This window comes from Mus caroli, unplaced genomic scaffold (genome assembly GCF_978045245.1).
Source record: "Mus caroli unplaced genomic scaffold, Mus_caroli_1 scaffold_19, whole genome shotgun sequence".
Classification (NCBI taxonomy): domain Eukaryota; kingdom Metazoa; phylum Chordata; class Mammalia; order Rodentia; family Muridae; genus Mus; species Mus caroli.
This window is the reverse complement of record NW_028227274.1, coordinates 29,238,391-29,261,578: the sequence shown is the minus strand read 5'-3', so window position 1 is coordinate 29,261,578 and position 23,188 is coordinate 29,238,391. Positions and strand designations below refer to the sequence as shown.

Sequence of the window (23,188 nt, the reverse complement as noted above, 5' to 3'; positions counted from 1 at the left end):
AGGTGTAACAAGCAGAAGTTCTCATGATGTTATCATTCAATTCAAAACCCAAAAAGGTTGTTTCAGTTTTGTTGTTCTAGTTCAAGTTGGTCTTAAATTCTTTTTCTTAAAAGTAGGGCCTCACTACCACACAGGCAGGCTCAGAAACTGCTAGATAAAGAGGGCCTCAACTAGCTATGAAAAGATGCTTAGCAGTAAGCAGTACTTGGTGCTTTGCAGAGGACTGGACTGCAGCTCCCACCACTAATTTGGCTGTCCATATCATCTGTAACTTAATACTGTTCTAGGGATTAGACGTCCTCCAGTACAGGGCAGACACATGCACATAATATGTACATGAAAGCACAAACACTGATACACCCACACAAATCTTAAAAATAAAAGTATGCCAGGCATGGGCACACACCTTTAATCCCGGCCCTGAGGAGTCAGAGGTGGTTCTCTATGAAATGGGGCCAGCCTACTTACGAAACAAGTAGTGGGTCAGCCGGAGTGGGTACTCTGTATGTGTAGGGTCATGTGTCGACAGGTTTTACACAGTAAGACTGCCTCAAAAACAAAAACAAAGAGGGATCTTGGGGTATAATGAACTAATTATTCATGAATCTCAGGGTATAAGGTACTAACTATTCAGAACTGCCATGTTCTCAGCAAGGCCAATGCCTTCAATCTACATGTGTAAAATACTACCAAAGCTGACTTTTCCACTGAATCTAGTTCTCTGCAAATCTCTGAATTTAACTTTCAAAATGTAGACTCATCATCTAGCAAACTTTAGCGCCTGTTAAATTAAACCACCGCTATACTGTGTGGGGTCTCACTTGCAAGTTCAGTCCTCAAAAATCATGACATACTTCACTCTTTATAATAACCATTTTGTCACATGCTTCCTCATTAAGGATTTAACCATTCTTCCTTCAGACGAGTCTTTCAGTTACCTACCACTTCAACAAACTTGAACTTCCAGTACCCGCTTCCTAAATCAAAATTCTATCATTTCATTTTGCATTACAGAAGAATACATTGTAGCCTGTGTTTGGGGAGGTGTATATATATATGCACATGCGACATGAAAACCGAAGATCAACAAAGGGTGTGCTCCTCAACCACTGTCCACCTAATTTTCTGAGAAAGCCTCTCTCACTGAATTGGGAGCTCACAATAAAGTTAGGCGGGCTGGCCAGTGAGCTCCAGGGATCTTCCCATCTCTGCTTCCTCAGCTCTGTGGACTGGAGATGCACACCAGTGCAAAGCCTGTACATGAGTACTGGTGCCCTAAACCTGAGTTCTCATGCTTATGTTCAAACACTTTAATAAGTCATCTCAGCCGGGCGTGGTGGCGCACGCCTTTAATCCCAGCACTCGGGAGGCAGAGGCAGGCGGATTTCTGAGTTCGAGGCCAGCCTGGTCTACAAAGTGAGTGCCAGAACAGTCAGGGCTACACAGAGAAACCCTGTCTCGAAAAACCAAAAAAAAAAAAAAAAAAAAAAAGTCATCTCCCCAGTGTAAAAAAGGGAAAAATGATATTTAAAAAATTCTATGAAATATACAATTTTACAGTAACTGATTTAGTGATTTGCCTGTTGGAACTCAATAAGCCAAATCATTCAGAAGATTATTGGCATTTGCATCTTCAAGAGAAATTAAAATATTACAACTATAAAGCTAAACATAAACTCAAAACCCAGACTGGCAGAATATTTGAAAAATATGTAAATGTGATAGTCTACATCAATTTCTGGATTAAGTGAAATGCTCTGATCAGCAGGAAAAACATTATGGAAATTTATTAGCATCAAACTTGCAACTACTTAATATTTGGGACCTATGGAAAGGCAACTAAACCTGGGTACTTTGCAGGAGTTAAGCATAAAAAAAAAGTTGTTCCATTACAGACGTCTCCATTGTTCCTGCCTGTATTTTATAACTGCTTGATCAGGCCCTGCACTGTCTTCATCCTAGGCATGGATCTGGTTGCAGTGCTGCCTCGACGATGTCTCTATACTCCAGCCAGCCAGCTGTTGACGTGATAGGTGAAAGGGATTAGAGAGACACAGGTAAAGAAGCCCAATGAGTTATTAAAGGTCTATATTTAAATCTACTGGTACAAAAAGGAAAAAAATAAAGAAAGAAAAAGAAAAAAGAAAGAAAAGAAAGAAAGAGAGGAAAAGAAAAGGAAAAGAAAAGCCAAGGCCCTTTTTCTCAAGACCTGCAACTGTCTCTGCTGATCACATCCAAGGTGTGATTAGAAAACCAGAGGGGAGAAATTAGCTGTTAGGTGTCTATGGCATTACATATGTCCATGTAAGGAACAAGTCCTGCTCACTTACAGTCCTCTGCCAAGTCACAAAACTGTGCAGAGAAGTAGGATTACTGAAAAGTGATGCCGGGGAAAAGTGTTTTACCAAAGAACAAAAGCACATCTTTGCCATAGTGAATGATCCTAGTAAGACTGATTGTTGCCGGAGAGATGGCTCAGAGGTTAAGAGCACTGACTGCTCTTCCAGAGGTCCTGAGTTCAAATCCCAGCAACCACATGGTGGCTCACAACCATCTGTAATGGGATCTGATGCCCTCTTCTGGTGTGTCTGAAGACAGTGACAGTGTACTGATAAACATAAAATAAATACTCTTAAGACTGATTGTTAATGCTTCTGGAAGACCCTGATAAAGCCAAGTTAACTACTGTATAAATCAATGAAGGCATTTATACATTACCTCCAAATTAAAGCCTGTACTGCAATAATGAACCATAATATTAAAAAAGAGAGAGAGAAGAGAAGAGAAGAGAAGAGAAGAGAAGAGAAGAGAAGAGAAGAGAAGAGAAGAGAAGAGAAGAGAAGAGAAGAGAAGAGGCTGGGGATATATATACTAACATGCATGCAATCCCAGTACTACAAAATAAAGAGTCATCATTTGTATCCATGTTTCTCACACCTGCAAACTAAGCCAATCTGAGACCTGTGACACCAGAAGTTAAACACATAGATTTTTTTTTCTTATTCTTTGAACAAGATGACAACTATTGATCTAACACTAACATTGTTCTATGCATTACAGGTAATGTAGACGATTTAAAAGAACACTGAAGGGTTAGAGTACAGCATAGCACCTGAGAGCGTGCTAAACATACACAAAGCTCTGATTTAATCCCTAGCTTCAAAACTAAATAGAAGGGCATAAGAGGTATGGGAGGCTCGAGCATCTGCAAAGATCCTGGAATGCATGATGAGGGGGTAGATAAACACTTCTAAATAACCACTTCTATCTATCCCAAAATCAAGGAGGCTGTGAAATTAGCTCTGCCATCACCTAACAGTAGCTATCATCCAACACTGCACATTCAGAACTACTGACAGTTTTCATGAATGCATTAACTCATAACACTAACTCAAAAAGGCTACTTATTAATCCCCACTTTCCACCAGAAGAACTTGCCCCAGTGCCCCATGTTGCTAAGGTCTAATACTGTGACTAACATCTGGGATTAAGAATGTGTGGTTATGGGCTGGAGTGATGGCTCAGTGGTTAAGAGCACCGACTACTTTTCCAGAGGTCCTGAGTTCAATTCCCAGCAACCACATGGTGACTCATAGCCATCTGTAATGGGATCTGATGCCCTCTTCTGGTGTGTCTGACAGCTATAGTATACTCTTATAAATTAAAAAAAAAAAGAATGTGTGGTTATAATTATATAGAGTATTGCTTCTTTATATTCTCTTTGTTTGGTATTGTTACTTTGCTTTTTGGGGGTGGGGGGTGTTATTTTAAGATGAATGTTTGCTTTGACTGTGGTTTATTTTTTGCCAAGCTGACACAAACTTATAAGAGTCACCTGAGTGGGCTGGAGAGATGGCTCAGCGGTTAAGAGCACTGACTGCTCTTCCAAAGATCCCGAGTTCAAATCCCAGCAACCACATGGTGGCTCACAACCATCTGTAATGAGATCTGATGCCCTCTTCTAGTGTGTCTGAAGACAGCTACAGCGTACTTACATATGATAAATGCATCTTAAAAAAAAAAAAAAAGAGAGTCACCTGAGAAGGGGGAACCTCAATTGAAGACCTGCAAAGTACAGCTTGGCGTATGGGCATGTCTGTAAAGCATTTTCTTGATTGATAACTAACATGGGAGGGCCCACTGTAGTAAAACAGTGCCAAATATGGGCAAACAGTTCAAGGCTGCGTAAGAAAGCCAATCCACGCGGACAGCAAGCACATACCCAGGCAGCTTTCTCTGCATTTCTGCTTCAGTCTTGCCTCCAGGTTCATGCTCTGCCTTCCTTTTTCCTCCCCAAGTTGCCTTTTGGTTAGTGTTTTACTAAACCAGGACACTACTTTCTCTAGTAGGTCTTAAACAACTGAAATCAAGATTATGTTACCTAGACCTCCAGACAGCCATGGTTGTGTCAACAGCCACCATGCTTCCTTTGGTATACTAACTTGCCTCTTGTGTAACTGAGTAGCAGGAAACCAGCAGGTAAGGTTAATCACAAATGTATTTTCAAAGAAATATTGAGGTAAGACAGTTAAAGACATTAAGACAACTTTAACCAAATAAAAGTGAGATAAAGGAAGCTATAAATAAATTAGAAGAGGAAAATAATAATTTACTGAAAGTATGTTTCAAAGTTAGGAGCTTGACATAATTAGATAGGAAAGAGGAAGGAAAGAATCTCTGAATAACTGGAAATTCCATCTTATAGAGGTGGTTGGGTGGTTTTAGTGTAAATATAAAAACCAAGTACAATGTGTATGTGTTTGTGTACACATGCAGGGAACGATTTAAAAGTAGTGCAAATCAGACACAGTAGCACATGCCTGTAACTACAGCACCTGAGAGAGTAGACCTTGAGTCTGAAACTAGGTTGTGCTATAGGAAGAGGCTTGGCCTCAAAACAACTAAATGAGATGGTTTAGTGGGCAAGACTGCTTGCTACACAAGTATAAGAAGAGCCCCAGCAACCACATAAAAGGCCAGGTGTGGTCATGCCACATCTGACCCCAGCACTCTAAGGGTAGAGAGAAGAGAACGGTTTGGGCTTGCTGGCCAGCCTGCAGAGAGACCTTGGATCAGGGGAATAAAACAAAGCTAGAGAAGAATACGCAGTATTGGTTAGTCTGGATACAAATGCATAAGCTTGGGCATCAGCATACGCAACATGTACATGTATGTGCACCATACTTAGGACTGAGGCCTTGAAAAGGCAACACTACATCCTCAACTTTATTTTTAAATTAAATAGAAAAGTAATCTGCTTAAATATTAGGAAAGCCAACCACCCATCAAAAATAATTTCTGACAGTAAGAAATGTAGCACAATTTCAACAGATATTCAATAGTTTGTACAATAGCCCATTCTGTATTCTACACAAAATCTTTCCACGATAAAATTCAATATGATGTTTTATATTCTCCATCCTTAATGTTTAGAGAACCATACAACATAAACACAGAATCGTCTAAGTATCTCCAAAGAAGGGCTGAGCAATCGGTTAGATAATTACTGCACAGTGTAAGGACCAGAGTCTATCCCTACCACTCACATTATTGGTGAGCTGAGAGAAGAAAAGGAGCCCTTGTGACCGCAGTGCTGGGGATGAGAATACAGTAGGAGTCTAGAAAATCAACTCCAGGTTTAGTGAGATGGCTGGGTGTGATGACACATGCCTGTGACACAGCAGTTAGGAGGCAGAAGCAGGGAGCTCCGTAAACTCAACATCATTTTAGTAAACACAGTCAATTCCAAGATACCCAGGCAGGCTACGTGGCTAGACTCTCAAAAGAAAATGTGGAGAAAAAAACAAAAAGGATGGTGATAAACATCTTTAGTTGTACTGCTCAGGACACAAAACCCAAGGAGTTCCATCCTCATCATAGCTCACAGCCATCTCTGACTCCAGTTCCAGGGGATCCAGTACCTTCTTCAGGCCTCCAGGGAGCCAGCCAGGCACATGTGGTATACAGATATAAAGGCAGCCAATGCACTCCTATTTCCGTTTTTTAAAAAACCTACTCCTGCTTACAGTACCAAAGTGTTCTCCAGTCACCTTTTATTTTAAGCCACTGGCCTTCAATGGAACCAGTACTGCCCTTACCTAAACATTTTATGTGCAAGTGGAGTAGGACCATGCTCTCCATGCCTGCACGTCACAGGCATTCAGGTATTTTCCTCCATCACTTGTCACTCACTGAACCTGGAACATACGGTTTTGGCCAGACTGGCTAGCCAGAAAGCCTCCAAGATGGACCCGTCTTTCTTCCCAGTACTGTCACATCCAGGGAGGACTGAACTCTTGTCCTCATGCTTCCACAGGGAGCACTTTATAAATGAAGCTCCAGCTCTAGCATTCTGAAAAGACTGCAGCTCTTCTTTGCCTGAAGCCTGGGCACTAAGCATGCTGAGGCCATTTCTAACGTATTTGCAGCAGTCACTGGCTACAGCTCATTTTAGAAGAGTACAGATTAATAATTGTAATGAAAAAAGCAGTCATTAGTTATGACAAAAATTAAAAACTACAGTTCAAGTCTTCGTAGCACGACAAATGGCTTTTGCTCAGTGTCACAGAAAGCTTCTGTGAGAAACACCGAGCTTCCTGACATTTCCTAAAACCCTGCTCCGTACCACGTGGTCCTACAATTCCTGTTGATCTCCATTATTATTTTCTAATTATCTCAATATGGAGAAATACTTAAATTTTTCACTTTTAAAATTAATTATTCAGCTAGGCATAGTACAAGCTTTTATTTCTAGCACTGGAGAAGCAGAGGCAGGGAGATTTCTGAGTTTGAGGCCAACTTGATCTACACAGAGTTCCAGGATAACCAGAGCTACATACACAGACTCAAAAAAACAAGCAACCAACCAACCAAACAAACAACAAAAAATAACAAAAAATAAAAAGGAAAAAATTCAAATTATGTATCTTTCTGTGTATTTGCCTGCATGTATCTCTGTGTTTGCATGAGTACCCACAGAGGCCAGAAGGCATTAGCTCCCCTAATGGAAATGAAGTTGCAGACAGTTGTGAAACATGTTAGGTGCTGGAAATGAAACCTGGGTCCTCTGAGAGGAGCAAGTGATCTTAACTGTAAGTAACTCCTCAGGCCTGAAAGTTTCCACTTTCAAATCTGGATATAGAGTTTCTCCAAAATCTTAATAAATAGACAAGGAAGACGTTCTCTAAATGACAGCAATAGTAAGTGTTAACATTCAAGGGCTAGAGAGACAGGTTAGCAGGTAAGAATACCTGTTGCTCTTCCAGAGGATCTGAGTTTAATTTATAGCACATGCACCCACCACCCACCACCACCCATAACTCAACTTACACTGAGTTTCAGCACATGGCACCCACTTGCACATGCATATACCAATATTCATATAAACATGATTTAAAAATCAATCATTAAAGTGTTTTAATATATCCAAAGGGGAAAAATAAGTGAGTTGGGCCTGACAAATAAGCCTCAAAAGATTTAATAGTGCATGTGGCTATTTTTTAAAGCCATGTGTAAAAAGACCTAGAAACCACCATGTCTTCCTTTATGTAGCATTCTTGGGCCTGGAGAGATGACAAGGGCTAGGAGCACTTGCTGATCTTCTATTTCCTTTTTCCCTGTCATCCGTATGGCGGCTCACAACCATCTGGAACTCTAATTTCATAGAATCCAATAACCTTGTCTTACTAATGAAGGCAACAGGCACACATATGGTGCAGACATACAGGCAGCAAATCACACATGATTTTTTTAAATTAATAACTGCTTTATAATTAAAATAATCATATTTTTAGATATCGCGAAGACAGGGGTTTTTTTTGTTTGTTTTGTTTTGTTTTTATTTTTCGAGACAGGGTTTCTCTGTGTAGCTCTGGCTGTCCTGGAACTCACTTTGTAGACCAGGCTGGCCTCAAACGCAGAAATCCACCTGCCTCAGTCTCCTGAGTGCTGGGATTAAATGCGTACACCACCACACCCAGGTTTTTAAAGCATCACCCAAAATTGAGTATGATGGATTAGAACATTATCCTAACATATACAGAGTCTAGGAGTTCATTTTCTGCCACTAAATGAAGTTTTTATAAGATGAATAGAAAGAGGGAGAAACTAAATATTGAATAAAACATAATTGTTTACTTTGTTCCTTACAGGAACAAAGCTGATTTTTATAGAACCATATTTATTAAATACAAGAAGACACAGTCAGGCAATGGTGTTACATGCCTTTAATTTAATCCCAGCTGATGGAAAAGACAGGTTCGGGGCTGGTAAGACTGCTCAGTGGGTAAGAGCACCCAACTGCTCTTCCGAAGGTCCAGAGTTCAAATCCCAGCAACCACATGGTGGCTCACAACCATCTGTAACGAGATCTGACACCCTCTTCTGGTGTGTCTGAAGACAGCTACAGTGTACTTACATGTAATAAATAAATAAATAATTAAAAAAAAAAAAGACAGGTTCATGGCCAGCCTGGTCTACTGAGCGATTTCCAGGACAGCCAGGGCTACAAAGAGAAACCCTGTCTTGAAAAACAAAAACAAAAAGATGACATAAAGGTTGACTGCTTAAAGCAATATTAACAACTGCTGTGAAGAATTGGGATCATGGGTTGACTTGGTGGCATATGCCTTTGATCTCAGTCCACAGGAGGCAGAAGGCCAGCCTTGTCTACATAGCAAGTTCCAGGGCAGGGTTAGTGAGATACTGACATAAAAAATAAGATAAGGATCCTAGCAGGCAGATTTCTGAGTTCAAGACCAACCAGGACTACATATTAAAGCCTATCTCAAGAGTAGGAAGAGGGGGGTTAGAGGGGACCAACAGGGTCCTTACAGGCAAAACTATGAGTAAAAATAGCTCCTGGCTTTTGTGTATGACCGACCACTGTGCTGCAGTCTCAGTCCCTGACTGTTTCTGAGTTCTTCTGGTGTCTTAGTTACTTCTCCATCACTGTGATAAGACACCACGGTGACGGAAACTAACAAAGCACTTCCTGGAAACTTGGCGTTTAGAGGATAAGTTAGGAAACATGGCAGCAGGCAAGCAGACATGATACTCAAACAGTAGCTGAGAGCCTACATGTTAAGTCACAAGCATGAGGCAGAGAGAATTGTGTTGTAGTCAGCCAAGCTGGAAGGACTGAGTCATCTAAACCATTTAATGTCAGACACAGGATTAGAGCTTGCCCTGCTGGGTTCAGTCTTACTCAGTGCAGTATTTCCTGACTAGGTCCCTATTCTTCCTTTATGGCTCAGAAGACTTAAACTATTCTCACTGGCTTCCTCACCTCATGTTTATGTCTCGAAATGTAAGCTCTTCCAGTGCCATGCCTGCCTGCCACCGCCATGCTTCCCCTAAAGATGCTCATGCCCTCTTCAGGAGGCTCTAACCCTCTGAAACTGTAAACCCCAAAACTCACTCTTCTGTAAGTTGCCTTCTTCAACGTTTCTTCTCACAGCAATAGAAAAGCAATCAAGGCACTGATACAGACTATATTATAATGATAACAGTATTTGTGGGTTTTGGTTCTGTGTTGTTTTGGTCAAATGGTGAGATTTTATAGAATGCTATAAAAATGTTTACCTAACAAGTAAATTATTCACATGAGAATTACATTTTTCCCTGAACACTCAGACTGTAAACATGTCTTTTACACGATTTAAAATCCTGCTATCAAACTGAAAAAATCTTTGTAAATGGAGGCTTTAGATTATTTAGTAAAAGCCCCAATTGAAAGCAACCAAAAACTATTCATAGAAACCTATCAAAAGTATGAAGGAAAAATGAAATAAAATAAAGTATGAATGCTGTTCTTTGTCTTAGGCTGACTGAATGTGTAGATCCATTTCCCCTCTCCACATGTCAGTGGAGAACGAGCACCTAAGACGGTGAGATAGGAAGAACACCATGAGGCACATAGTGAATCCAAGACCAGACTGCACTACAGAGTAAGACCCTGTCTAAAAGCAAAGCAAAATGAAATTTACTAAAACAGGTTTGGTTTTGACTTTCTTTTAGATAGAGAGTTGCATGTTGCCCTGGTTGGTCTCAAAAGCTACTTAGCAAAGAGCAAGCCTGAACTTCTGATTCCACTACCTCCACCTCTCCAGGGCTAAGATCACAGGAAGGTACTACCTAGCACATGATACTGAGGAAACCAGCCAGCACATGCCAACTCCTTAAACTCATTGCAGCTTCCTTTCTGCACATTTGTATAACCCAGCAACTACCTTATAAACCATTTGCAGTTTCAACAGTTCACTATGATTTAATGTTTTTGTGGTACATAAAAAAGAAACTGTAACCTATATAGACAGTTTTAAGAAAAATATTCAAATAAACTAGAGTTCCCTCTGATCACATTGCCCATCCTCTCCTATCCAGGCTTACTTTACTTCATAATTCTATCACCATGGCACATGACATTTTAAAATATAAAAAAAGGCTAGTGATACAGCTCAGTGGATGGGTACTTGCCTAGCATGTGTCTTGGACTAAAGTAAGATAAACATAGCAATAAAATAAACTCAAGCCAAACAGCCTGCCTTCAAATCCCAGCCCTACTTCTAATGTGTATGTACTTCTCTATGGCTGAGCTTTGGCAGGTCTATTTAACTGTGTAGTAACCATCAGTTCTTATCCCAAAAGGCTGCTGAGAAGGCGAAATGAAGTGCTTATAGCATCTTGATCAGTGTGCCAGCGATTACTGGTAAAATCAAGAAGATAAAACAAGAACTCACGTACAGTGACCTTCTGAAGTAAGAGTCTTTTTATAAGTCAGTAGAATGTATCTCATTAAGTTTTATTTTTGCATACTCATTGATTGCATATTTTCATCGGGAATGTCTTCCCTCTTCTATGTCAATACAAGTATTTTCTAACAAGTATTATTAACTGCTCTCCCCTTTGAAGATGATAAAAGTTTGTGAAAATGCTGCCTACAAAAATCTTAAGCACTTTTTAATAGAGAAAAAGAACAAATGTATATAAACTCCACTTATGAGGGACATTTTCAAGATGTTCCCAATTCTGTGCTACATTTAGTTTCATAAATCTATGAATCAGTCACCCAAACCTCCCGATTACTCTATATCCATTTTAAAGATTAACTATGTTTCTCTGTATAACTTCTTTTACATAAAGACTCAAAAACAATCTCAGAAATGACACTAAAGAGCAATTGTAAATTTTGCATTGAAAGGTTTGCTATTGTGGCTTCTGCAGAATACTGTGTGCTTAAAGTGGAAAAACTTAGAGGAAAAACACAACTGTAATTTTTAAATATTTAATTTGATGCCAGACAGAACAGACTGCAGGTTTTTGGGTTGTTTTGAGTGTTTTATGTAGCCCAGGGTGTCCTCCACATTAAGTGCTGAGATTCTAAGAATGTGTTTGATTTGTTGTTTGTTTGTTCCACGTTGCAAATGAAAGAGCAAGTTATAGAGAAGCAGATTGCTAACACATGGGAAGAATGTTATAAAAATTAAACCTGGTATTGGAAAGGGGAAACATGAGGTAACAAATACTTTATCACTAAAAACCAAAGTAAAATTCTGGTTTTTATGGACAATGGAGAAAAGGCTAAGTATATGATAAAGTCTCAGACAAGGTGATCATCACCTCCCCTCAACTACTGTTTTCTTTATTTTCCAAATATTTAAGCTCTGAAAGTGAGTGCCTGACACATACCACAGAAAAAGGAGTACGCCTGCTTGCCTGCCAGATGGGTAGACTGTGATTACTGCCCTTACTACAGGGCAGCTTACATTTTAGAAGATGGAACACTCATCCTGTCCCAATTTGACTTAGGGGTCCAATATTCTCTACGATCCTTCTTTCTAATTCCTGTTGAACAATTTTACATTCTCCTGGAGAGGACTGTAAATCTGACCTCCAACCACCAAGTACACAGAAACGCTCTCAGCTTCACAGAACCTAGAAAACTGATTAACAAAAGTGGAGACTGGAATCTAAAATATCAGATTATGGGAAACTTGCTCTCAAAACTGTTTAGGTTCTTCAATTAATTTAGTTAAATATGTTCACATTTGCCTCATATAATCACCGAGGTACCATAATGTGGTAAAAATGTCTTTACAAGGGAGAAAATGGCAGATATGTGTAAGGACATAAATCCTATAAACACATGGGCATCCAGCATACTTTTGTGTATATTCTCATGATGAGGAAAAAAATACTCATTTAATCGATATTAATATACTTCAATCTGTATTGCCTTTTTAACATTATCCATTTTATCTAAATTCACCTAGACTCAAATTAGTAATGAAAGTTTACCTTAACTCGAACTGGTAGTTTTAACACTTAATGCCAGAGTAGGTTACTAGGCATATTTAGAGATATTTTCATTATCAAAAATGAATAGTTCTAACAATATGAACTAACCAGTACCCCCAGAGCTCATGTCTCTAGCTGCGTATGTAGTAGAAGATGGCCTAATCGGCCATCATTGGGAAGAGAGGCACCCCCCCTTGGTCTTGCAAACTTTATATGCCCCAGTACAGGGGAATGTCAGGGCCAAGAAGTAGGAATGGATGGGTAGGGGAGCAGGGCGGGGGAGGGTAAAGGGAACTTTCAGGATAGCATTTGAAATGTAAATAAAGAAAATATCTAATAAAAAAAGATGAATAGTTCTTCATTGGTACATAAGATGAAATATTAACATACAAAAGATTTTCTTTTAATACAAACTGTGAGAAGGTCTTATATGAGTCTTCTATTATCGTATTTCAGGACATTGTGAAATCAATCATTTCAATTCCTTGGGATTATTTTAAATAAAAAGTTTCTTTAACCTTAAGGATTTTTCAAAGCTTAGGAAACATTAACCTATGTCTATTTAACATCAAAAGATTTCTAAGAATAGTGAAGAAAAATCTAACCGAAGTGTACTACCAGGCTATAAGTCAGGTGGTTAAGATTCTAGTTACGGCATTGGACTTAACTTTATTCTGAATGTGTCATTTAAATCTTCTGGGTCATGGTACTCACTCACCCATACAATAACTCAGACTAACTAAGTTTTCAAAGACCCTCCCTCACTGGAGTTGCATAGTATCATGACCTGCACATGCATATGCCCCCTCAATTTGACAGGCACCAACAAGATCCCTATACTAGCTACAGTGCTGAACAACTGTACAGAGGACCCAAGCTAATGTGAAAACACATTCAATTCAAGGACACTGGCTTGAAACGTGTTTGTAAATTTCTTTAAGTTTACTTTTGTTTGTTTGCTTTATTCTAAGACAGAGTTTCATTACAGTGTTGGCTGGCCTGCAACTATGTAGACCAGTATAACTGACAAGAGATTTGCCTGCCTCTTCTAGATTAAAGGGTGTGTACTACCGTATCTGCAATGCTACAATATCTTACTAGTGGTAAGAATTTTTTAATTCTACCAAGACAACTAGCTGCTGACTCTTCCACATGAAGGGAGATCTCGGAATCTCAATGTCCTGACTACTTTTCTCTCTGCTACCTATTCTCCAGCCCTCAATTTTCCTATCACATGAGGTCATTTCTGAGGCATTCAGGAATCAATGGCATGGGGCAGAAAGTGCTGTTTGTAAAGTAGCACAGATTCAAACACTTGAAAATACTACATTCTCAGTGACTAAAAAACCGAAAGGACTTAGACGTACAAATGGTTTTACTATAATGTTTGCACTAAGGATAAATAAAACACAGCTAATTCCCAAACATTGGGAAGTCATATAAAGGGTGCTGACACTCCACGATGCATGTGCAATCATCTACCAATTCCAAGTAAGAAACCAGTTGCAATGAAGGTCAACTGGAGTCTGAAACAAGGACCTTAAGTTACAGGCTAGCATAGGCTATATAGGAAGTTCTAGGCCAGCTTAAGCCTCACAATGAGACCTTTCTCAAAAGGGGCAAAATAAATATCAAGAAGTACAGCCATCAATACCTCTATTTTGTCTGTTGTTTGTTACCTAAACAAAGACTGCCATGACTATGTGACTGTCTATTAGTTTGAAATATCAAGGTCAGGAAAGAGTATTTTCCTAAAGGGCACAGGAAGATAAGTGATGGGGACAAGGGAGAGCTTATACTTAATTTACAGCTCAAAGAATTCAATAATAGTATTAGAGAAAACTTACTAAATGAATGCACGCTAGAGAAGAGCTGTGCTTTCTTGACAGAGATGGTGAATGTATAAAAAAATACTTTAATGGAGACTCAAGTCAATATTGTGTAGTGTGATGATTTAACCACAAAAGCCTTCCCTATTTAAATATTTCAATCAGTACTGTTAGCACACATACCTCGGAGAATTCTTTCCTCATGGCAACGAAGAAAATCCCAGATTCTAACAGTGCCGTCATCAGAGCATGTAGCAAATTTATTATCCGTGGGTGAGAAACTGTTACGTGAAGACACACAGCAGGGGAAAGAAGTCAGCATTTAACAGATCATCCATGCTTCTCAGACAGGGAAAAATAAAAACACTGTGCTGCATTATAAACAGGAGAAGGAAGTATCCAGTGAAGAGGCCTTTAAAGAGAATGTAGTCAGCTAACATATGCATCTCATCCAAAGGCTTGGAAAAAAATTGTTTATCATTTTCCATCAATATTCCAAGACCTACTCAGTACACTACTAGTCCTAATGCTGCCTGTGCTCCTTCTGGTTTATTTCCTATATCAACAAAACATGGGGAGTTGCCTTAACAGTGAAACTGAATGTATTCTATTCTTAACAATATTCCTTCATATAATCATTTAAGCTACATAGGAATACTGCTCAAAACATGAGCATCAGTTTCTGCCTCAGAAACTTAAACTTCAAAAATGATAGGCTCAAACACTTGTAAGCAGGCTAGTAAAACTGACTGCTCATCATCTTTATATATAATGTTTCTCACTTTTTTAAAATGCTGTGATAACCTCATGCCTTCTTCCAGATGTAAAGCAATCCCATGAACAGTGCACCTGTTAAAATATCTATTCAGCCTTCAGCTGAAAGCCAATGACTCTGCTATACAAGAGGGAGCCAGTTTCTTCCTGGCTGTGAAAAAAGATCAAGACTCTCCATGAGCTCCCTTCAACGTTTCTCAATGAATTAACGGTGAGAAAAACCTCTGAGCACGACACTGAGGCCAAGTCTGGAAAGCAGAAACATGGATATGCAACCATTTCTGTGGATTCCTGAAAGTAGAAACAAGGAACTGCCAAAAGTGTTTCTAAAGTCAACCTCTTCCCACACATAGAAGGCACAACCATAAAAGAATGCTGCTTAGCTTTATTCTGAGGCTGCAGCCATTCTTCTTCAGGCTTATTTGTGAAACTCTTTCCCCCAAGTTTACTACACATTTCTCACTGTTATGTAAAAACATACAACTCACTGGGAATGTTTTAACTCCACTCATACATTTGCATAAGTCATGTTATCAACAGTGAATCAGAAGAAAAGTCCTAGAGTCTTCTTTGACAAAAGTCTGCTTACAGCTGCAAAGCATGAAGAACCCATTCATTAATCCGTTAATGTATGCCACGTCCAGAGAGTTATCTGTGAGGTTTTTTTAGTCCTATACTTTCTTTTTGAAGTCGTGGCAGAACCAAGCCAACCAGGTCTTCACTTAAGCCTCTTTTTTTTCCTTGAATTTTGTGTGGATTCTGAAGGTGATTTCTGCAGGCTTTAGATTTTATTCAGTTGTATAATTAAAGACTGAATTCTTTATTTGGAATATTCTTGTCTTACACAGTAGATAATAAAAAGGAATAACGTATACACATTATTAGCCATAAATGAAAGAGAAAACCAGTGCAAAATGTGGCAGACAATACATCTCTAACATATTGCAAAGGCTGATACCAGGACAAAACTACTTCAGAAAGGTGCCAGCAAAATGGTGAATGTGTGAAAACAAAGAGAAATATTGTGTTCATAAGGTGCAGAAAGTTTCCCAGAATCTGAGAGAGCCCATGCATCTCGGCACCCAGAATACACTTAGAGAGTAATTTAACCATGACAATAGGGACTACAGAAAATGGTATATTGTGTATAAACCTGGCCTCTCTAATCGCCTCCTTATGTGCCTGGAACATCTTGACGTTGTTCATGTTGGATTGCCAATATTTCACATATCCTCCATGATCTGCTGTCAACATCCACATGTCATTATGTGACCAAGTCATGGCCCTCACAGGGCTATCATGAGCCTGTGAAAACAGAAAACATTTTTAGGTTTTGCTTTGACAGAGACTAATAGGAACCTAGATTAACTCAGAGCAGTAAATCCTCCAATTGTTAAGTTTTACATTGCCAATGAAACTGTCTGTGCTCTCAAGTTCTTAAATCAGCTAGCATCTGGTGGATACTGTTACCTGCAATATGGTTTCAAAGTTGAAAGTCAGCCCATTCCACAAGGTGAACTCCCCACTAGAAGCTCCAGTGACCAATCGTCTTCCTTCCGGGGTCCACTGGAGGAAGAAAAAGAAGGTATGTCACACATAAGCACAAGTCTTGCCACTTCACTAATTTAAGGAATATTTCAAAGGCTTATTTGCCTGCTTGTACGTGTGTGTGTGTGTGTGTGTGTGTGTGTGTGTGTGTGTGTGTGTGTGTAAACCATGGTGTGCAGTGCCCATGGAGGTAAGAAGGTACTGCATCCTCTTGAGCTGCAGTTACAGGAAGTTGTGAAGTGCACAATATGGGTGCTAGGAACTGCAGTAAAAATCTCTGGAAAAGCAGGAGGGAGGGAGGGAGGGAGGGAGGGAGGGAGGGAGGGAGGGAGAGAGAGAGAGAGAGAGAGAGAGAGAGAGAGAGAGAGAGAGAGAGAGAGAGAGAGAGAATAGCTATCTACTTAAAAAGAAAGTTAAATCATAATGTGTAAAGATTTCACTTTTTTCTAGGCTACATAGTAGACCAATAAAAACAAGGTAGACAGTCACTAGAAAATTTCAAGTGACTGAATAAAAAATGAACTGCTATTTGCCAAATATATATAGAAAAATAGTGTGGTGGTATATTCTTATAATTAAAGCACCTGCAAGGACCACCAGTTTGAAATTAGCCTTAGGTACACTTTAAGACTTCATCTCAAAAACTGTAACGTCAGATCTGTGACAGAGGCCCACAATTACCTCACATAAAGGCTGAGGCAGGATGCACAAGGTCAAGATCATCCTTAGCTGGGAGGATCTCTGAGTTCCAGGCCACCTTGTACTACAGAATACATCCCAGACAGGCAGGGCTACAGAGAGACCTGGTCTCAAAACCAAAGGGGGGTGGGGTGGGGGCACGAATAGACAGACGGACAGACAATTGGCCAGGCATCTGGCACACACCATTAATCCCAAACATTTGCATGGCAAAGGCAGGAAGATCTTTGTGAGTTCAGGGCCAACATGGTCTACAAAGCAAGTTCAAGCCAGGTAGGAAAACATAATGAGAACTTGTCTTAAAACTGAAATAAAAATACCCCCATTCCGCTGGTAAACCGAGCAAAAGAAAAAAAAAAAATCACATGCTGAGAACATTAAAAATATCAAACTTTTCCTACAACGAAATACTCTTTAAAAGTTATAAGAGGAGCTAGTGATGGTAGAGGTTTGCCTAGAAAACACAAGGCCCCTGAGTATGATCCCACACAACAAACACATGTGCCTGTGTGTGCATAATTCATTTTTCCTTTTGTTCAGTTTCATTAATTTTCAATAAAAGATATAAATACACAAAACATCAGAACAATTCTAATACCCTAAGTAAAAACATAGTTCAAAAATAGGTGTGCATAAGAAAACACATAAAGTTCAGGTTATTTGGAAAATGACAAGTACCTATGATGATTTGACTTTTTATTGTTTAATCAATAAGTCATACTTTTGATTATTCTGAATAGAGTACTATCTTATTAGATTTTATTTGCTATGATCTCTATCAATTCTTCAGTCAACTAAGCTGTAAATACAGAGCTTTATTTCTTTTCTTTTTCTTTTTTTTTGTTTGGTTTTTTCAAGACAGGTTTTCTCTGTGTAGCCCTGGCTGTCCTGGATCTCACTCTGTAGACCAGGCTGGCTTCGAACTCAGAAATCCACCTGCCTCTGTGTCTGCCTCTGCCTCCCGAGTGCTGGGATTAAAGGCGTGTGCCACCTAGCCTGGCTCAGAGCTTTATTTCTTAATAAGTTTCAGAAGACTGTGTCCCTAGTATATACAAATTTCCCCCAAGATCTTACACTTGATTTCTACAGGAAAATACTTATCCACCACACAGAGAAGATGAGGACGACAAAGAGTTCTAGAGCAGACTGGCTACAATACAAAGTGAGATCAAGACTACCTGGATGAAATTTATTGTAGGTTTTTTTTCCTTAAGTAGTGTGTGTGTGTGTGTGTGTGTGTGTGTGTGTGTTGGGGGTTGGGAGTGTTCTGAAAATGTACCTCAGAGCAAATTCAAGGCCCTAGGTTCTATCCCTAGTAATAAGGGGAGGAAATAACGATACAGAATACTCAGGCTTCATTTCAAAAGGTTTTCTGTATTATAAAAGGACATTAAAGGGCTGGAGACTAATGGAGCAGTTTAGAGTCCTTGCTGCTCTTCCAGAGGACCAGTTTGCTTCCTAACACTTCAGATAGATCACAACCACCTGTTGGTCTCCGGCTCCAGAGAATCCAGACCATCTGAGCACAACCCTGGAACCCACATAGAGGTAAAATCCACATTCCTCTGCCTACCAAGTGCTGATTAGAGGTGTGTGCCACCACTGCCAGACTCTTTCTTACTTTTCAAGATTTGAAGAAAAAAAAAAAATCAAGTGTCTGGGCACTGGTGGTGCTTGCCTTTAATCCCAGCACTCAGAAGGTAAAGGTATATGGTGGATCCTTGAGTTCCAGGCCAGCCTGGTCTACAGAGTGAGTTCCAGGACAGCCAGGGCTACACAGAGAAAGGAAATGAAATAAAGTGATTACACTATCATCAACAGGAAAATGAACTGAATGTCTAGTCAGTATGGAAAAGAACCTTTTTATGTAAAAATCTCTCTAAAATATTGAACAATGTGAATATATTCCTGGCTATAAATTCCAAAGAAACTACTGGGCACCTCCACAGAGCTGTTGAGTATGATGCATCAGTTTTTCAGCACTCCTAATCACCGTTGCTTAGCAACACCTAACAGCTTTACATTTACCTTTACATTCCAACAGCATCAAAGGCATCTCTATTCAGAGTAATACTGAGACCACTGCAACATGAACCTACATATTCCAGAATTCTGGGGAAGTTAACACATGATAAAAACCATTCAGAGCACATTATCCTAACAGTAGTGGACAAAATGGATAAAAGAGTGGGTTCAAAAGGAAAATTATTAGTAGTAAACCAACTATTATCTTGGATATACATTTAATATAATGTTTAATTTTCATTTTATCAAATATTTTTGTTTTTCAGTCAGGATCTCTCTATGTAGCCATGGTTGCCTGGAACTGTATAGACCAGGCTGGCCTTGAACTCACAAAGATGCTCCTGCTTCTAAGAGTAAAGGCTTATGCCACCTCGTCCAGCCTTTTCAAATACATTTGTAAAAATAAGTACTAGTTTTTCAAATAAATATCTAATTGAATACTTACCCTCACAACAAATACTGGGCATTTAACTTTGTTTGTTGATGTCCTAACAAATTTTGTTGTTACTGCATTCATAGGATTATTCAACATTCCTATTGGTGGGACCAGCTTTTTTAAAAAAAGAAAGAAAAACAACATTGGGTAAACACACAGGAAGAAACAAAGTACACCAGTACATGGCAAGATAACTATTTCTACAGCTAAAGAAAACTTCAGGATAATTTTACAAGCCATTAGGAAATTAAAAGTGTTCTACATTAATTAAAAGAGAATGTAGATACAAAGTTAGTATACATATAGTTAAATATCTATTAGCATTAATCTGGAACTTACTTTCAGTGTCAGTTTAAGTATCATATTTCCTAAATTGCTTCTCAAAGTCAATACAGCAAAGCATGTTTGTAAAAACCCAAACTTAAAATTAAAAGACTTCTATTAAAAGACTTTGAGGCTGTTTAATGTTTGAATATTGCTTTCTGCCCCCAAAGTTTATTCATCATTAAGTTATAGGAATATTGAGGTTGAGACAAAGTTAAATCAGAGTAAATATAGACATACTCTATTACCCTTCTGGAAATATGTTATTTATAACATGTAAGACAACCTTGAACCCGGAGGTTGTTAGTAAGCTAGTATAATAACTTATACTTACATCATTATAATAACCTGCATCCGGCTGAATTGCCCGCATATCTCTCTGATCTCTTTGCCATATCCTATTCTGTTAAAAACAAATTAACTAATGAATATATGGTCCTGTGACAATCATGTAAATTTTAATTATTAATGAGACCAATGTGTATTTTTAAATTTATGTGTACAAATATTTGCCTTCACCTGTATGCATGTAGGTACCAAGCGACACATGCATGCTTTGTACCCACAGAGATCAAAAGAGCATCAAATACTCTGAAACTGGAATTACAGATGGTTATGGGCCACCATGTACATTCTGAGACTCAAGCCCAGGTCCTTTTGAAGAGCATCCCATGTTCTTAAACACTGAGCCACCTTCCTAGCCCCCAATTGTAATGTGTATTTAAAAAGGAGAAAATAGGATTCGTGTCTATTTGTATAGCCCTTGCTAGCCCACAACTCCTTACATAGGCCAGGGCAGTTTGGAACTCAAAAAGATCTTACTTTTGCTTCCTGATTACTGGGATTAAAGGAGTATTCAACATGCCAGTCTATTTTCTTTCCTTTTGTTTCTTTGTTCCTTTTTTCTTCTGGTTTTGAGATAGTTTCTCTTTAGCCCTGGCTGTCCTGGCACTCACTCTGTAGACCAGGCTGGCCTCGAACTCAGAGATACGCCTGCCTCTGCCTCCTGAGTACTGGGATTAAAGGCAAGTGCCAACATCTTCCAGTTCTGATCCCTAACACATCCTCACTCACATACCCTAATAAGTGGAATTGGGGATGGGGGTAATTCCAGTTTCAGGGGACATAATATACACAGTAGACATACAGGCAAACAATCATACACATAAAATAAAAATAAGTAAGTTAAGGGGGAGGTAAGGATAGATTGGCAACCATATTTCTGCCAAAATCATTATCACAGTACAGTTTCTTGTATTTTGCTTTTGGCTTTTTTATTCTTTTCAATTTCTAGCTTTATACTCTAGTTTCTCAAATGAAATTGCCTACAAACACTAAACAACCAGTGTGACATCATATGTATAAATCTCAGTACTTGGGGGATGGAGGGAAAGATTCGGGAATTCAAAGCCAGCCTGTGCTACCTAAGATCCTATCTTAAAAAAGAGAAAAAAAACCTCAAGTCTGACAAACAGGCCTTTAACTACTGAACTTAGGTGTAAAAGCAGACAAAACCAAATGAATGGAACAGTAACATTTAACAGGCTAACATAAGTACATAAGGATCAAAAGTAGAGAAGCAGAGCTGAGGCCCTTTCACTCCATTTGACGGTGGCAGGTACTTGATCTTCAAGTAAATACAGAGCACCTCCTCCAGAACTCAGAAGTAGGACACAGCATGTTCTCAGTGCAAGCGTCTCAAAATACTGCTATATTGGTAGTCACTTTATTCTTTCACATATACTGAGTCATTTTCAGAATTAATGAACTCAACATGCTAATCCATCCCACTAATTCAAGAAATACAAGTGATACTTGTTACTCTTTATTTAGGGTTTTTTTTTTTTTTTTTTTTTTTTTTGGTTTTTCGAGACAGGGTTTCTCTGTGTAGCCCTGGCTGTCCTGGCACTCACTTTGTAGACCAGGGTGGCCTCGAACTCAGAAATCCGCCTGCCTCTGCCTCCCGAGTGCTGGGATTAAAGGCATGCGCCACCACGCCCGGCTAGTTTATTTTTTAAAAAGCACTTTTGCCAGGGCTGGAGAGATAGCTCAGTGGTTAAGAGCACTGACTGCTCTTCCAGAGGTCCTGAGTTCAAGTCCCAGCAACTACATGGTGACTCACAACCATCTATAATGTGATCAGATGCCCTCTTCTGCATGCAGGTGTGCAGATAGAGCACTCATATAAATCAGATAAATAAATTTTTAACAAAAGCACTTTGGCCACTGGAAATACTTTTACTGCACTTACCTCCAAATACTTAATTACAGAGGGGTTGTAGTCTATGGTTTTTCGGTTTACAGCTTTTCTCATTCGTTTTCCATCAAAGGTGAGCTGCTGCATTGCTTGCTGCTGTGCAAAATCAGGTCGCTTATAAAATAATTGTCGGGGAGCCTGGTGTTGAAACCTCGGCATATGGAAAAATCGTGGAGGAGAGCCAATTTCTGTAGCCATGGTGATGTTTTCCTACTAAGTCACTAGAATAGAAGACAGAAGTATTTCAGTACACTTATCACATGACTTGACAACTATGGCTAGAAAACATTTTCTAACCTGAAAACATTTTCAGACTTTTTCAGAATGTGTGTAAGTGGTTTTGCCTACAAGTATATTGTGAAGAGACCATAGGAGAGCATCAGATCCCTGGAACTGGAGTTGCAGACAGAAGTGAGCGGCCATGTGCATGTTGAAAACTAAGCTGGGATCATCTGCAGAAGCTCGTGCTTTTACCTGATCTTTTCAGATATTTTCAGTGAATACTTTCTAAAATATTTGTTTATTGGTTTTTTGGAGACAAGGCTTATTTGTGTACTCCTAGCTGTCCTGGGACTAGCTCTGTAGATCCACCTACCTTTGCCTCTGGAGAACCAAGATTAAAGGCATGTGCCACTACCACCCAGCTGTAAAATCTGTATTATTTATTGGCAGGGAGAGAGGGGCACATGGCAAGTGTATGGATGTCAGACAACAACTTGCAAAATTGGGTTCTCTCCTTTTATCATGTGGATCAAACTCAGATTGTGAGGCTAAGCAGTAGGACCCTTTACCCACTAGCCACCTTACAGGCTCAGTGAACATTTAACAGTTTTCTTCCTTGCAGTGTTTCCAACATTCTAACACTGTTTATAAAATCAAATATGAAGGTTGGAGATAAAGCTCAGCAGCAGAAAGCTTACCTAGGATGCATATAGTCCTGAGTCTAACCTCACCAAATAAATATAGGAACTATATCAAAATGTGACAGGGTTTATTACA

The 23,188-nt window shown here is 39.3% G+C and overlaps 1 protein-coding gene across 4 annotated transcripts in view; it reads right to left on the bottom strand.

The window, feature by feature from the left end:
* Wdr33 (WD repeat domain 33) overlaps nucleotides 1-23,188 on the bottom strand; it is a 110,193-nt gene that overhangs the window by 59,083 nt on the left and 27,922 nt on the right. For all 4 annotated transcript variants that reach the window (XM_029472111.2, XM_029472113.2, XM_021150218.2 and 1 more), the window contains exons 2-7: nucleotides 22,184-22,410; nucleotides 20,267-20,335; nucleotides 19,618-19,722; nucleotides 16,371-16,466; nucleotides 16,054-16,205; nucleotides 14,310-14,407 (exon numbers count right to left, since the gene is read on the bottom strand). In XM_029472111.2, the coding sequence (XP_029327971.1) occupies nucleotides 14,310-14,407; nucleotides 16,054-16,205; nucleotides 16,371-16,466; nucleotides 19,618-19,722; nucleotides 20,267-20,335; nucleotides 22,184-22,387 (724 nt within the window). In that variant the 5' untranslated portion in view covers nucleotides 22,388-22,410. The remainder of the gene's footprint in view (nucleotides 1-14,309; nucleotides 14,408-16,053; nucleotides 16,206-16,370; nucleotides 16,467-19,617; nucleotides 19,723-20,266; nucleotides 20,336-22,183; nucleotides 22,411-23,188) is intronic.